The sequence below is a fragment of the Leucopleurus acutus genome (genome assembly GCF_964270905.1).
Source record: "Leucopleurus acutus genome assembly, chromosome: 6".
In the NCBI taxonomy this organism is placed as follows: Eukaryota; Metazoa; Chordata; class Mammalia; order Artiodactyla; family Delphinidae; genus Leucopleurus; species Leucopleurus acutus.
In genome coordinates this window covers 26,550,531-26,566,566 of record NC_139149.1, presented here as the reverse complement: position 1 = coordinate 26,566,566, position 16,036 = coordinate 26,550,531, and the positions used below count along the sequence as shown (strand labels likewise).

The following is a 16,036-nucleotide window of genomic DNA, read 5'->3' as shown; positions in this document are numbered from 1 at the left end:
TTTCAGTTGTGGTTTTGTTTTACATTGTTGCGGTTTTTTCAATTACATTTTTATTTTTCCTAATATATTTTTTATCTTTCTAATTTTATTTTATTTTTTATTCTTTTTAATTGTACTGCTCCTTTTTTTCTTTTTTTTTTTTTTTTCTGCTGTGCCACACAGCTTGCAGGATCTTGGTTCCCAGCTGGAGGTTGAGCCCAAGCTCCAGTGGTGGGAGCACTGAGTCCAAACCGCTGGACTAAGAGAGAACCTCAGACCTCAGGGAATATTAATCAGGGTGAGGCATCCCAGAGGCGTTCATCTCGGCACCAAGACCCAACTATACCCAACGGCCTGCAAACTCCAGTGCTGGATGCCTCAGGCCAAACAACCAGTAAGACAGGAATACAGCCCCACCCATCAAAAAAAAAAAAAGAACAATGAAACGACAAAAAAATATGTTACACAGGAAGGAGCAAGGTAAAAACCTTCAAGACCAAAATAAATGAAGATGAAAGAGGCCACCTACCTGAAAAAGAATTCAGAGTAATGATAGTAAAGATAATCCAAAATCTCGGCAACAGAATGGAGAAAATACAAGAAAAATTTAACACGGATTGTAAAGAACCAAAGAGCAAACACACAGTGATGAACAACAGAAGAACTAAAATTAAAAACACTCTAGAAGGAATCAATAGCAAAATAACTGAGGCAGAAACATGGATAAGTGAGCTGGAAGATAAAATAGTGGAAATAACTGCCAGGGAACAGAATAAAGAAAAAAGAATGAAAAGAATTGAGGACAGTCTCAGAGACGTCTGGGACAACATTAAACACAACAACATTCAAATTATAGGGGTCCCAGAAGAAAAAGAGAACAAGAGAGGGTCTGAGAAAATATTTGAAGAGATTATAGTTGAAAACTTCCCTAACATGGGAACGGAAATAGTCAATCAAGTCCAGGAAGTGCGGAGAGTCCCATACAGGATAAATCCAAGGAGAAACACGCAAAGAAACATATTAATCAAACTATCAAAAATTAAATACAAAGAAAAACTATTAAAAGCAGCAAGGGGAAAGCAACAAATAACATACAAGGGAATCCCCATAAGGTTAACAGCTGATCTTTCAGCAGAAACTCTGCAAGCCAGAAGGAAGTGGTAGGACATATTTAAAGTGCTGAAAGGGAAAACCTACAAGCAAGATTATTCTACCCTGCAAGGATCTCATTCAGATTCGATGGAGAAATCAAAAGCTTTACAGACAAGCAAAAGCTATGAGAACTCAGCAGCACACAACCAGCTTTACAACATATGCTAAAGGAACTTCTCTAAGTGGGAAACACAAGAGATGAAAAAGACCCATAAAAACAAACCCAAATCAATTCAGAAAATGGTAATAGGAAAATACATATCGATAATCACCTTGAATGTAAATGGATTCAATGCTCCAACCAAAAGACACAGACTGGCTGAATGGATACAAACACAAGACCCTTATATATGCTGTCTACAAGAAACCTACTTCAGACTTAGGGACATATACAGACTGAAAGTGAGGGGGATGGAAAAAGATACTCCATGCAAATGGAAATCAAAAGAAAGCTGGAGTAGCAATACTCATATCATTTAAAATAGACTTTAAAATAAAGACTGTTACAAGAGATAAAGAAGGACGTTACATAATGATCAAGGGATCAATCCAAGAAGAAAACATAACAATTATAAACATTTATGCACCCAACATAGGAGCACCTCAATACATAAGGCAAAGGCTAACAGCCATAAAAGGGGAAATTGACAGTAACGCAATAGTACTAGGAGACTTTAACACCCCACTTACACCAATAGACAGATCATCCAGACAGAAAATAAATAAGGAAACACAAGCTTTAAATGATACAATAAACCAGATAGGCTTAATTGATATTTTTAGGACATTCCAGCTGAAAGCGGAAGAATACACCTTCTCAAGTGCGCATGGAACGTTCTCCAGAATAGATCACATCTTGCGTCACAAATCAAGCCTTGGAAAGTTTAAGAAAACTGAATTCTTATCAAGTATCTTTTCCGACCACAACGCTATGAGATTAGATAACAATTACAGGAAAAAAAACAGTAAACAACACAAATAGATGGAGGCTAAACAGTGTGCTGCTAAACAACCAAGAGATCATTGAAGAAATCAAAAAACTAAAAAAATACCTAGAAACAAATGACAATGAAAACACGACGATCCAAAACCTATGGGACACAGCAAAAGCACTTCTAAGAGGGAAGTTCATAGCAACTCAAGCTCACCTAAAGAAATAAGAAAAATTTCAAATAAACAATCTAACCTTACACCTAAAGCAACTAGAAAAAAAAGATCAAAGAAAACCCAAAGTTAGTAGAAGGAAAGAATCATAAAGATCAGAGCAGAGATAAATGAAATAGAAACGAAGAAAAAAGAGCAAAGATCAATAAAAGTAAAAGCTGGTTCTTTGAAAAGATAAACAAAATTGATAAACCTTTAGCCACATTCATCAAGAAAAAAGGGAGAGGACTCAAATCAATAAAAATAGAAGTGAGAAAGGAAAGATTACAACTGACGCTGCAGAAATACAAAAGATCATAAGAGATTACTACAAGCAACTCTATACCAATAAAATGGACAATCTGGAAGAAATGGACAAATTCTTGGAAAAGTACAACCTTCCAAGATCAAACCAGGAAGATTTAGAAAATATAAACAGATGAATCACAGGTAATAAAATTGAAACTGTAATTAAAAATCTTCCAACAAACAAAAGTCCAACACCAGATGGCTTCACAGGCAAATTCTATCAAACATTTAGAGAAGAGTTAACACCTATCCTTCTCAAACTCTTCCAAAAACTGCAGAGGGAGGAACACTCACAAACTCATTCTACGAGGCCACTGTCACCCTGATACCCAAACCAGACAAAGATATCACAAAAAAAGAAAATTATAGACCAATATCACTGATGAACATAGACGGAAAAATACCCAACAAACTACTAGCAAACAGAATCCAACAGTACATTAAAAGGATCATACACCATGATCAAGTGGGATTTATCCCAGAGATGCAAGGATTCTTCAATATACGCAAATCAATCAATGTGATACACCATATTAATAAATTGAAGAATAAAAACCATATGATCATCTCAATAGATTCAGAAAAAGCTGTTGACAAAATTCAACATAAGTTTATGATAAAAACTCTCCAGAAAGTGGGCACAGAGGAAACGTACCTCAACATAATAAAAGCCATATACGACAAACCCAAGGCAAACCTCATTCTCAATGATGAAAAACTGAAAGCATTTCCTCTAAGATCAGGAATAAGACAAGGATGTCCACTCTTGCCACTATTATTCAGCATAATATTGGAAGTCCTAGCCACAGCAATCAGAGAAGAAAAAGAAATAAAAGGAATCCAAATTGGAAAAGAAGTAAAACTGTCACTGTTTGCTGATGACATGATACTATACATAGAGAATCCTAAAGATGCCACCAGAAAACTACTAGAACTAATCAATGAATTTGGTAAGGTTGCAGGATACAAAATTAATGCACAGAAATCTCTTACATTCCAAAAACTAAAAACGAAAGATCAAAAAGAGAAATTAAGGAAACAATCCCATTTACCATCACAACAACAACAACAAAAAATACCTAGGAGTAAACCTACCTAAGGAAGCAAAAGATCTGTACTCGGAAAACTGTAAAACACTGATGAAAGAAATCAAAAATAACATAAACAGAGAGATATACTATGCTCCTGGATTAGAAGAATCAATATTGTGAAAATGACTACACTACCCAAAGCAATCTGCAGGTTCAGTGCAATCCCTATCAAATTACCAATGGCATTTTTCGTAGAACTAGAACAAGAAATTTTACAGTTTGTATGGAAACACAAAAGACCCCGAACAGCCAAAGCAATCTTAAGAAAGAAAAACGGAGCTGGAGGAATCAGTCTCCCTGACTTCAGACTATACTACAAAGCTACCATAATCAAAACAATATGGTACTGGCACAGAAACAGAAATATAGATCAATGGAACAGGATAGAAAGCCCAGAAATAAGCCCACACACATATGGTCACCTTATCTTTGACAAAGGATGCAAGAATATACAATGGAGAAAAGACAGCCTCTTCAGTAAGTGGTGCTGGGAAAAATGGAGAGATACCTGTAAAAGAATGAAATTAGAACACTCCCTAACACCATACACAAAAATAAACTCAAAATGGATTAAAGACCTAAATGTAAGACCCACACTATAAAACTCTTAGAGGAAAACATAGGCAGAACACTCTATGACATAAATCACAGCAAGATCCTTTTTGACCCACCTCCTAGAGTAAGGGAAATAAAAACAAAAATAAACAAATGGGACCTAATGAAACGTCAAAGCTTTTGCACAGCAAAGGAAACCATAAACAAGACAAAAAGACAACCCTCAAAATGGGAGAAAATATGTGCAAATGAATCAATGGACAAAATGATTAATCTCCAAAATATACAAGCAGATCATGCTGCTCAATATCACAAAAACAAACAAAAATGGGCAGAAGACCTAAATAGACATTTCTCCAAAACAGGCATACAGATGGCCAACAAATACATGAAAAGATGCTCAACATCACTAAACATTAGAGAATTGCAAATCAAAACCACAATGAGGTAACACCTCACACCGGTCAGAATGGCCATCATCAAAAAATCTACAAACAATAAATGCTGGAGAGGGTGTGGAGAAAAGGGAACCCTCCTGAATTGTTGGTGGGAATATAAATTGTTACAGCTACTATACAGCTACTATGGAGAACAGTATGGAGCTTCCTTAAAAAACTACCATATGACCCAGCAATCCCACTATTGGGCATATACCCTGAGAAAACCATAATTCAAAAATACATGTACCACAATGTTCATTGCAGCACTATTTACAAGAGCCAGGACATGGAAGCAACCTAAATGTCCATCAGCAGATGAATGGATAAAGAAGATGTGGCACATATATACAATGGAATATTACTCAGCCATAAAAAGGGATGAAACTGAGTTATTTGTAGTGAGGTGGGTGGACCGAGAATGTGCCACACAGAAGTGAAGTAAGTCAGAAAGAGAAAAACAAATACCATTTCTAATGCATATATATGGAATGTAAAAAAGCGGTACTGATGAACCTAGTGGCAGGGCAGGAATAAAGACACAGATGTAGAGAACGGACTTGAGGGCATAGGGGGAAAGAGAAAGCTGGGATGAAGTGAGAGAGTAGCACTGACATATATACACCACCAAATGTAAAATGGATGGCTAGTGGGAAACTGGCATTGCACAAGGAGATCAACTCGATGCTTTGTGACCACCTAGAGGAATGGGATAGGGACGGTGGGAGGGAGCCCCAAGAGGGAGGGGATACGGGGATATATGTATACATATAGCTGATTCACTTTGTTGTACAGCAGAAACTAACACGACATTGTAAAGCATTTATACTCCAATAAAGATGTGAAAAAAATAAAAATTAAAAATTATAGAATAAGATATCTTAGAAATTTAAAATGTGCTGGCTAAAATAAAAAATATTCAGTGGGGCTTCCCTGGTGGCACAGTGGTTGAGAGTTCGCCTGCCGATGCGGGGGACGCGGGTTCGTGCCCCAGTCCGGGAGCATCCCACATGCCGTGGAGCGGCTGCGCCCGTGAGCCATGGCCGCTGAGCCTGCGCGTCCGGAGACTGTGCTCTGCAACGGGAGAGGCCACAGCAGTGAGAGGCCTGCGTACCGCCAAAAAAAAAATTCAATGGAAGGGTTGAAAGATGAAATATAATAAATATTTTAGAAATTAGAATAAAAATGCAAACAGAAGAAAAACAGTAGAAGTATCTAAAATTTGAAGATCAATTAGAGAGGTAAAACATCTGTCTAAGGAGTTTCAGAAGAGAGACAACAGAGGTAGAAAATCATATAAAAAATAAATCTCAGAACTGCAGAGCCTGAGTATATTGCTAAAATATTCTCCTAATTGCCAGTAAAATAAAGGAGAAAGGAATCACCCCAAAGTACATAATTAGGAAATTTCAGAACTTCGTGGATAAAAAGAAGATTCAGAAAGAGGAAAAGAAACAAACAGGTAACATAGAGAGATGAGATCAGAATGACAAAAACTTCTTAGCAACAATACTGGAGGCTGGAATACGTAGAGCAGAGCCTTCAAAATTCTGAGGGAAAAGTGCTTTTTAACCTTGAACTCCACACCCAAGCTATCAGTCAAGTATATGACAAGCAGAGACCCTTTCAGACATGAAAAATGACTTCCAATGTACCCTATTTTAGCAGTTCTAGAAAATAAAGCCACAAAGGCAAGGAAGAGAACTGGTACTGGAACTGGGAACAAGGGGTTCAAGATGAGAAACTGTGCAGCAGTCCACACTGAATCAGGAGGGCAGAGGGCTGTGGAAAGATCTCCCCCCCAAAAAACATAATAAAGCGTTTTGAACAGTGCTTAAACGTTTCAAAAAATTAATATGGGGGACTTCCCTGGTGGTCCACTGGTTTAGAATCCGCCTTCCAATGCAGGGGACACGAGTTCAATCCCTGGTCGGGGAACTAAGATCCCACATGCCACGGGGCAACTAAGCATGTGAGCTGCAACTACAGAGCCCACGTGCTCTGGAGCCCATGCCGCCACAACTAGAGAGAAGCCCATGCACGACAACAAAGAGCCCGCACCCTGCATCGAAATATCCAACATACCACAGCGAAGGTCCCATGTGCTGCAACTAAGACCTAATGCGGCCAAAAATAAAATTAAATAAATATTTTTTTAAAAAAGATGCTCCACATCGCTAAAAAAAAAAATTAATATGGGTATGTCAGCTGGAGCATCAGGGGGAAAGCAGCAGTAGACTCGAAGAAGGCAAAGCAAAAGAAAAGATGAGGCAATTTTTAATTTCTGTACAAAACAAAAAGCTGAAAAAAAAGGAGGCGGAAGTATGGTACACTGCTTGACTCAGCAGAGAACCGTATCTATGTAGAAATAATAATACAATCACTGTTCATTGATCTAAGTATTTTGATATAACTACTTTCAAGGGAGGCAATGAGGAGGGAAAGGGGTAGGTAGATGAGAGATAAATCTTCAGCTGACATAGGAGAAAATCAATAGGAAATATTCAACACAAATCAAGAAATATCAACGATGAGTATATTACTTAGAAATATGGAGGTAAACATCAGGATAAACAGTAAAAAGAGTTGAAACTGGCTGTCTCTGAGGAAATTAAATGGAAGACAACATGCAACTGTAATATCTCATCATGAGAATTGCAGTAATAGTTAAATTTCTTACTATGTGTACCTATTTCTTTTCATACAAATTGTGTTCAACATCTTTTCCAGAGATGATCAGAAATGGTACTGGAACCAAGGAACAAGAAAATACAGATCATTAATTTTCATATTTACTGATTTATAAGGTTGACTTTGGTTTTCATCATTTCATATCCTCTCTTCAATATATATTGGGTTGGCCAAAAAGTTCATTCGGATTTTTCATACCATCTTATGGGAACATCCGAACGAACTTTTTGACCACCCCAATATTTCAAGTTCTAGAATCACATGTATCATATGTTCTATTTCTTCACCTCTTCACTTCTCAACTCCCCTAAATACACACACACACACACACACACACACACACACACACACACACACACACACAAAAGACAGTGCCCCTCATTCTACAAGTACTTAATGTGCTGGGGATATTTTATGCAACATTTATTTATGTTCTGAGTACTGGGAATATATCAGTGAATAAAACCAACAACATCTCTCTCCTCAGGGAGCCTCCATTATAGTAATGTTTAGAAAAAAATCGGAGTAATTTATTTCAAATTATTTAGGTAATACAGACTTTTTCTGGCTTATTGGGAACATTACCAAATTAGTACTTGTGGCCTCCAAGGAGAAATAATTAGAGGTTTTAGCAGTGAATCCCATGCCATACATTTCTATGTTTTTTGATATCACAGAAATAACACCATTGAGAATTTATTATACACATAGCTCTAAGATAAAGTAATAGCCATAGATGTAATTTAAATGATTCCAATTTAATAAAATTCTCAGAAGAAATATTTTACTAACTTCTAGCACATATTCAAAAAATTAGCTTTATCCTAAGAACACTGTATTGTCTCTAAGGTTCCTAAACTTAAATATACATATATATATAAAATATCATTTTTCTTTAAAGTCCTTTCAACTCTGAAAACGTTATTATTTAATCTATAATTAAATATTAACCTAAGTGAGATCCTTTTTTCTTACCCAACATCATTTTCATAGTCTCGCTTTTTTCTTTCAAAAAGATTAATTTTAACTTATCTACTTAGTTCTTAGAACATAGGTCATTATTCTCACCCTTTTTATTCACCGGGAAGGATCTACTGAAATTAAAATGTTCCAAGAGTCTGTCATATAGAAAGTTTTAGAGCTAAAAAGTCAGCAAAATTACCTATGACCATTCACTAAGAAAGTATATATAGCTGTCAAGTTGATCTCACCTCTTTTGTGAGTCTAAAGGAAAAAAGTATGCAAAAACTGCATAACATAAAAGCAAGAATATTTCAAACATCAAATAATTATATAATAATGATAAATAGCTAACATTTATGAGTAGCTACAATACACTAAGTTTTTCAATATTTGTTTTACTTTGATTTTCAAACCAGTCCTCTTAAGTTATTTACTGCCCTCATTTCCAATAGATAAATAGGGCTCAGAGAGGTTAAATAACTTTCTCCTTTCTAGATGCTTAGGACTTGAATGTGAGTCCGCCTGTGTACAAAGTATACAAAGTATGCTTTTTCTAGTATACGGAGTGACCTCTGAGGATGACTTAAGGCTATTAAAAGAACCTCTCACAAAAAGACAAATATGGATTTTTTTTTTCTTTCAGACCTCATTATTCACAGCAAATTGTTTTCCAGTCTTTTTATAAATACTTGTAAAATGTAATTTGGAACAGTGAAAATGTTCTGGAAGTAGACAGTGGTAACGTTTCCAACACACTGCGCATATACTAAATGTCAATGAATTGTATACTTTAAAATGGTTAAAATGGTAAAGTTTATGTTATGTGTATTTTACCACCATAATTTTTTTTAATGTCATTTGGCCCAGAGGAAGTAAATTAGAAACTTATCCTTTATATACACAGGATCACAAATTTCAAGGTCGCCTCTTCATTTCTAAGGCTATACGTTTAAATTCTACCTCACTGCTAGGGACTTCCAAACTTATATCTGTCGCAGAGACCTGACTCCTGAATTCAGACCCAACTCCCTGGTCAACATCTCCATGGGAATTTCTAACAGACTTAAAAACTGAACATGTCCAATACCAAGTTACTCATACTCCCTCCATGCCAGCTCCTTCCCAGTAGCCCAGGTTAAATGATGGCGACTCCACTCTCCTGGTTGCTCAGGGCAAATCCTCAGTATCACCTTTGTATCTCTCTCCCTCCCCCTCCCCACACCAGTAAATCATAATGGTTTTACCTCAAAACAATGTCTCTCAATCTGGGCTGACATTTTGGGCAGGATAATTCTTTATTGTGCGGGCTGTCCTCTACATTTTAGTGTTTAGCAGCATCCCTGGCTTCTACTCACAGATGTAGCTAGCACAACCCAGTTGTGACAACCAGTTGTGACATTCCCAAATGTCCCCTGCTGGGCACAATCTCCCCTGGTAGAAAACCATGGCCTTAAATATATCCGACCTTCAACCCCTTCTCACCACCTTCTCTGCCATGACCTTCATTCAAACTATTATCATCAACTCGTCCTTATTTCTATAGTAGCCTCCCAGCTGGTTTCCTCGTGACCACTTGCTCAACTGACCACCCAAGATAATCCTATTAAAATATCATTTAAAAAAAAAAGATCACGTCACCACTCTCTAAAAACTCCCCCATGTCTTTCTATCTCGCCCAAGAGTAAAAGCCAAAATTGTATTCCAACCTATGAAGACATACCTGATTTGGGCCTGATGACCCCTCTGACCTGACCTCCTATCACTGCCTGCCATGTTCACTCTGCTCCAGCATGGTGGCCTCTTCTCTGGTCCTCAAACATGCCACAGCCACGCCTGCCTCAGGGCCTTCTGCTCTTGTGGTTCCCCCCATCTGGGATTTTCCCTGATATCCCCATGGCTGGCTCCCTCACTTCCTTCAGGTCTTTACTCAAATTCCCTTCCTCAGTGAGGCAGCCCATAGCCCACCCACTTCAAATTCAGTCTCTCAGATATCACTTACGTGTGGAATCTTAAAAAATGATACAAATGAACTTATTTACGAAACAAAAACAGACTTACCAAGATAGAAAACAAACTTATGGTTACCAAAGGGGAAAGGTGGGCGGGGGGATAAAATAAGAATTTGGGAGTAATATACACACACTACTATATACAAAATAGATAAACAACAACAAGGCCCTACTGTATAGCACAGGGAACTATACTCAATATTTTGTAATAACCTATATGGGACAAGAATCTGAAAAAGAATATATATATAACTGAATCAGTTTGCTGCACAACTGAAACTAATACATATAAATCAACTATACTTCAATAAAAAAATAAATTAAGGGCTTCCCTGGTGGCGCAGCGGTTGAGAGTCCGCCTGCCGATGCAGGGGACACGGGTTCGTGCCCCGGTCTGGGAAGATCCCTCACGCCACGTAGCAGCTGGGCCCGTGAGCCATGGCTGCTGAGCCTGCACGTCCGGAGCCTGTGCTCCGCAACAGGAGAGGCCACAACAGTGAGAGGCCCGCGTACCACAAAAAAATTAAAAATAAATTAATAAATTAATTAAAAAACTACAATGAGAAAAAAACTCTTAGTCTCTCCCCTATCACTGCATATCCTTCCTCCTTGCCTTATATTTCCTCGTAAGCACTCATCACCATCCAACACACTCTCTATTTAACTTCTTGATCATGTTTATTAGCCTGTTCATGAGGATCAAGGATTTGTCAGTTTTATTCTCAACTTATCTCATGTATTTGTAATAGTGCCTCGCACACAATAAGGTCTCAGCAACGATCGGAGGAATGAATGAACCTCTTAGGACCAATATTGACAAATTTTTTAAGAGACCACTAGTTATTGTGGCTGCAGAGTCCATGATCTGTTCATCTCTACAAAGCATGCAGACATGACTAGCTATGTGTTTACTTAAAACAACAAGCAGCATAGCATCACTCCTTATCTGATACGCTTGCTGACATGATCCTTCTTTCTTGGCATGGATGTCCAATTGCCCAACACTAAATATAGATCAACAGATCTCATCACAGTGATGACAGCCTTGCCAGATCAATGACCCCACCGCCTACATCTCATCAGACTCTCACGCAGTAGAGAAATCCTTAGCAACATAACATATCACTCACTTATTCTTCATCAATCCATTGTTTTTCCAAAGCCAGAATTCACTTAGAAATGCTTCTAATTTGGATGAGGTTGACTAACATCTAAACTATGGATTCAGGGGAAAAACAATAGATACCAGCAAAGAGCTTAAGTGATTGGCGCCACAGTCTAAATCCAGAGAATGGTTTCCAGGTTTCTAAAATAAGGTATGTTTATCTGGGTCTCCAGGGAAATCTATTCAAATTCCAGATTACACTGGACCTGAGTTGTTGGATTTGATAATATACTACAAAAAAATGCAGTTAATTTCAACTGCAATCGAGCTTTTCTTTAAATGCAAATGAGAAATGATAAATCATGCATAAGTAGGTACAGATTCTAAGATGCTGAGGTTGTCTTTGAAGGTGATGACCCAGAATGCTCTGGGGCATATGACTCCTCAAATTGATTTACTGCCTTTAAAATAATGTTGCGTTCATGTCAGTACTATTTATAATAGCAAAAAACTAAAAGCCACTGAAATGCCAGGCAATAGGGAAAGAAAAGATAAACCAATAGGGCACTGTTTAAATAAATTATTAAACAAAAGTACAAAAGAAAACTATGCAACCATTAAAAGATGAAACTGACCCATGTGCACTAATGTGTAATATTCATCAAGACATCATTATATGATAAAAGCAACCTGGAGAAGATGATTCTGCCAAGTATGATTCTGATTGTTTGAAACAGTGTTTGTGTGAATGTACAAACAGATGTGTAAAAATCAGATATTTTCAGATCCACATTCTCCACCATTCCACACTTGGCTTCCTGCCCAGGAGGCAGGTCTGTAGGGACCTGGGACCTACAAGGCAAGGGATGGTTTCCCTTCCCTTGCCTTGTAGCTTCTGGTTGGATTCAGCCAATGAGATCCCTGGCAGGAGATGTGAGGACAAGGACCATTCATCACCTTGAGCCTCTTCCCAACTTTTCTCTGCACTTTGTTTATATCCCTCTAAAGGCCACAGCATCTCTCAAGCACCCTCTCCATAAAAACGTTTTCTCTCCAGATTCTGGAAACTACTTCCTTCCTTTGCCGCTGCGGACCCAGTGTCATAAAGATTGATACCTGCTCAGGGACACTCCACAATGCCTGGTAGCTGATCTTAAACCTTGCTCATACTTTCCTACTTCTGTAAATAGTTCTTTTATTAAACTCTTCTCAATGACCTACTTCGCATGTACCATTTCTTTTTTTGGCAGAACCCTAACTAATAATTATAGTAAAACTTACATGTGTGTATTTTGTGTGATTTATATACACAACTATGTATAGAGATGTACTTACATGTGCAAGGAATGTGTCTGAAGGATATGTAAGAAAAGGGAGAGTGGAACACGTGGCCTAGACTTTGGCTTCTAGTTTTATATCTCTGAAATTTTGTCAACTTTTAAAATGTCTGATCACATACAAGTAATAAATTTGTAATTGAGAAATGAAACCATATGGGAAAAGGTATGTGTTATTACCTTTTAGATGGCGCACTAATGAGGGAAAGAAGTAACGAATACCAGAGAAAATGAGAGTGACGACATGGATATTCATTTTGAACAGTGCAAAACATCTGGTGGGAAGGATGCTCACTCCTGAAACTTAAGTGTGACAGCTATCAAAGTGTCCATCCCCACTGTAGAGTGGGTCTGTACCAGCTTTTTCCCTTGACCTACTTTTAGAAAAGCAGGCCTATTTTTAAAATTTCCTTCAAAATAAGCCCAGTTTCTTTTAAATTTATTTACTTTTTAAATTTATTTACTTTTGGCCGCATTGGGGCTTTGTTGCTGCACGCGGGCTTCCTCTAGTTCCAGCGAGTGGGGGCTACTCTTCGTTGCGGAAGCCCATTTTCTTAATGCATCCCATGCACGTTTCAGATTTGCTACTTTCCATCTTAACTGCACGTTTTTGAGAACTTTAGACAGGAGTACAGTCATATAAATGTGCTTATTTAGATCTGATAAGATGTTTACTCTTTTCTGATTAAAATAAAATAGCATCATTCACATAAAGGCAATCTTGACTTGTAGAACTATTTCCAAACTTCCTAAAACTACTGTGAGGTAAAAAGTGAAAATCATTAATGTGGTATTAGAGCCCACAATTAAATTAATTTATAGGGGCTTTAATGCAATTCAATTTCCTCCAGACTGTATCCCTAATGGTGCTGGGGTTTTACTTAATATACTTTAAAGCATAATTCATTTTTGTTTTTGCAAAACCATTTAAATATTGCAAATGACACTATTATATATATTTCCATGGTGACATAATATGTTTGCAGTCTATTTAATTTACGGATGATGAGACCAAAGTGAAAACTCTCTGAGGACCATAGATCTTCTACAACATCACATTTTCCAGTTCTAAGATATCAGGTGTATAAGTTATCTATATTTTCAAGAATGAACTCTTGAAATAATAATACATATTTTAAATGATCTAATTGTGAAACTTTAAGAAAATTAAAATCTAGGGCAAAGAAAAACCAGTGATACAAACAGTCAAGATATTTGGGGTTCATAATTTAAGCTGATAAAGTATTAGCCTTTAAAATTAAACAGATCTTTTCCAAAGCCACATTAAGGAAATATCTAGAAAAGAACATAAGTTATATGCAAGTCTCCAAACCTCAACTCAACTTATTCATATACTTATGTACGAGGTAGCTAAGGATCTCAGAACACATTAAGGCAACTGTAAAATTGTAACTAATGGGCAAAGTTGTTAGGATAATTTTTCATGCCCCAAAACTTAGATATACAGAATCTATGCTAGAAAACATTCAATAATAAATAGCTAACTAGTTTGTACCCTAAGAGAAAGAGACATATATTACTGGTCCAAAGCATTTTTAGCTGAGGATATCAGCTAAATTCAGATGCCATTTTCGCTACAAATGTGCTGCACAGCGGTGATATATTTGAGAAAGGAGCAGCAGATGTAACTATGGAAATCATCACTTTAATTGACAACAACATGAAAATTCAGAAGGATAACAAGCATCATGGATGGAGGTGACAATTATGCAGGAATAAGAATCAAATGTACTGTAAAGAAGAAGAATCTAGTTTTTCCCTCTGTGGAGATTTCCCACTACTCCACAAATAAGAAGTACAAGGATGGAAAGAATAGTCTTCTCATTAATGAAAATGGAACAAAGGAAGAGCCAGGACATTCCTACCTGGTTTCCAGATGAACTGATTATCCTTTTTGCCTTCCAAATGAGCTGCATGGGACAGCAAGAAAGAAAGTAATAGAAATAGCTTCCTCAGGCCCCTCCATAACCAGCGAACGACAGCCAGGTTACCCTTTGGACACATTCTTCAGATTTTCAGCCTCTTGAGTCGCCTATTCCTAAAAGAAAAAAGAACATCGCATAAGTTTCTTCTGTAAAGAAATAACAAAAACTCATTTGGACTGCTAGAACCTTTAGCATAATGGCATTACGAATGTGCCATGACCATAAAGAAAGTTTACAAGATATTAACATTTTAAGGTCAGACGTGAATCAGCCCACGCTTTCAATCCTTACCCGTGAAAGGTGTTATCAATTCTAGGGATTCTACAGTCCCCCAATCAGTTTACTTTTGCTTTTAAGAGCAGGGTTGGCAGATACCTGGTTCACTCCCTCCTTCTACTCAACCAAACTCCTTGAGGAGCCCACGATTTTTGGAGGAAGATCTGTACATACAGCAAAGTCCAAATAGGGCAATGAACATTCTAACAATGGTATTAAGAGAATGACAGAGAAAGAATGAGGAAAAGGCAATCAGTTCTTCTGTGGTGACGAAAAAACAGAGGGAAATCTCCACAAGGTAATATTTGAGAGGAGCCGGGGAAAAGGGCTTGAAGGTGCCAGGAAGGGCATTTCAGGCCAAGAGAACTAGGTGCTGAAATGCATTTTGTGTTTGGGGACCGGGGAGCGGGCAAGTGGCTACAGTGAAGGACACATGGGGGAGGGAGGAATGGACAGAGATGAGATTTAGAGCATAGGTTGGGAAGCAAATTATAAAAAGCCTTGAATGTCATGTGAGAGATTTGGGTTTCATGCTGTAAATAATAACAATAAGAATCACAGGAGAGCAAATGACTTTTAAATAACTGACATCAGTGAACATAATGTTCATAACATGATTACAGAGAAGTTGAGGCCAGTTATGAAACTAGAGATATAGTCCACGCAAGTACTGATGAATGAGAGAATCAGGAGAAGTTTGAAAGGTAGTGCAGAGGCTGGGTTTAAAGGATTTGGTTAACAACTGGGTGGGATGTATGAGAGACAGAGAATAGAAAAGACAGATTCCAGACCAATGGGACCCTTCTACCAAAAATGAGAAATGGGAAGAGGGGAAGGTTTAAAAAGGAAGATAAAGAGAATTTTCTTTAGAGAATATTAAGTTTGATGTGCCTACAGGACATCCAGGTAGTTGCCCAAAAGATAATAGGAAAATTCTACGTGGAATTAAAGAGATCTGGGGTAACCTGCCACAATACATGTATTAGAAAAATATATTAAGAGAGATAAGTGTAGGGCAATAAAAGGATGGAACAGTAAGAAAG

The 16,036-nt window shown here is 37.5% G+C and overlaps 1 protein-coding gene across 1 annotated transcript in view; it reads right to left on the bottom strand.

Moving 5' to 3' along the window:
* The window catches only part of THSD7B (thrombospondin type 1 domain containing 7B), a gene marked incomplete at its 3' end in the record, with an annotated part of 763,972 nt that extends 748,982 nt beyond the window's left edge, over positions 1 to 14,990 (bottom strand). The window contains exon 1 of the mRNA XM_082841629.1: positions 14,658 to 14,990. Coding sequence (XP_082697755.1) covers positions 14,658 to 14,796 — 139 coding nt within the window. The 5' untranslated portion in view covers positions 14,797 to 14,990. The remainder of the gene's footprint in view (positions 1 to 14,657) is intronic.
* Between the last annotated feature and the right edge of the window lie 1,046 nt (positions 14,991 to 16,036).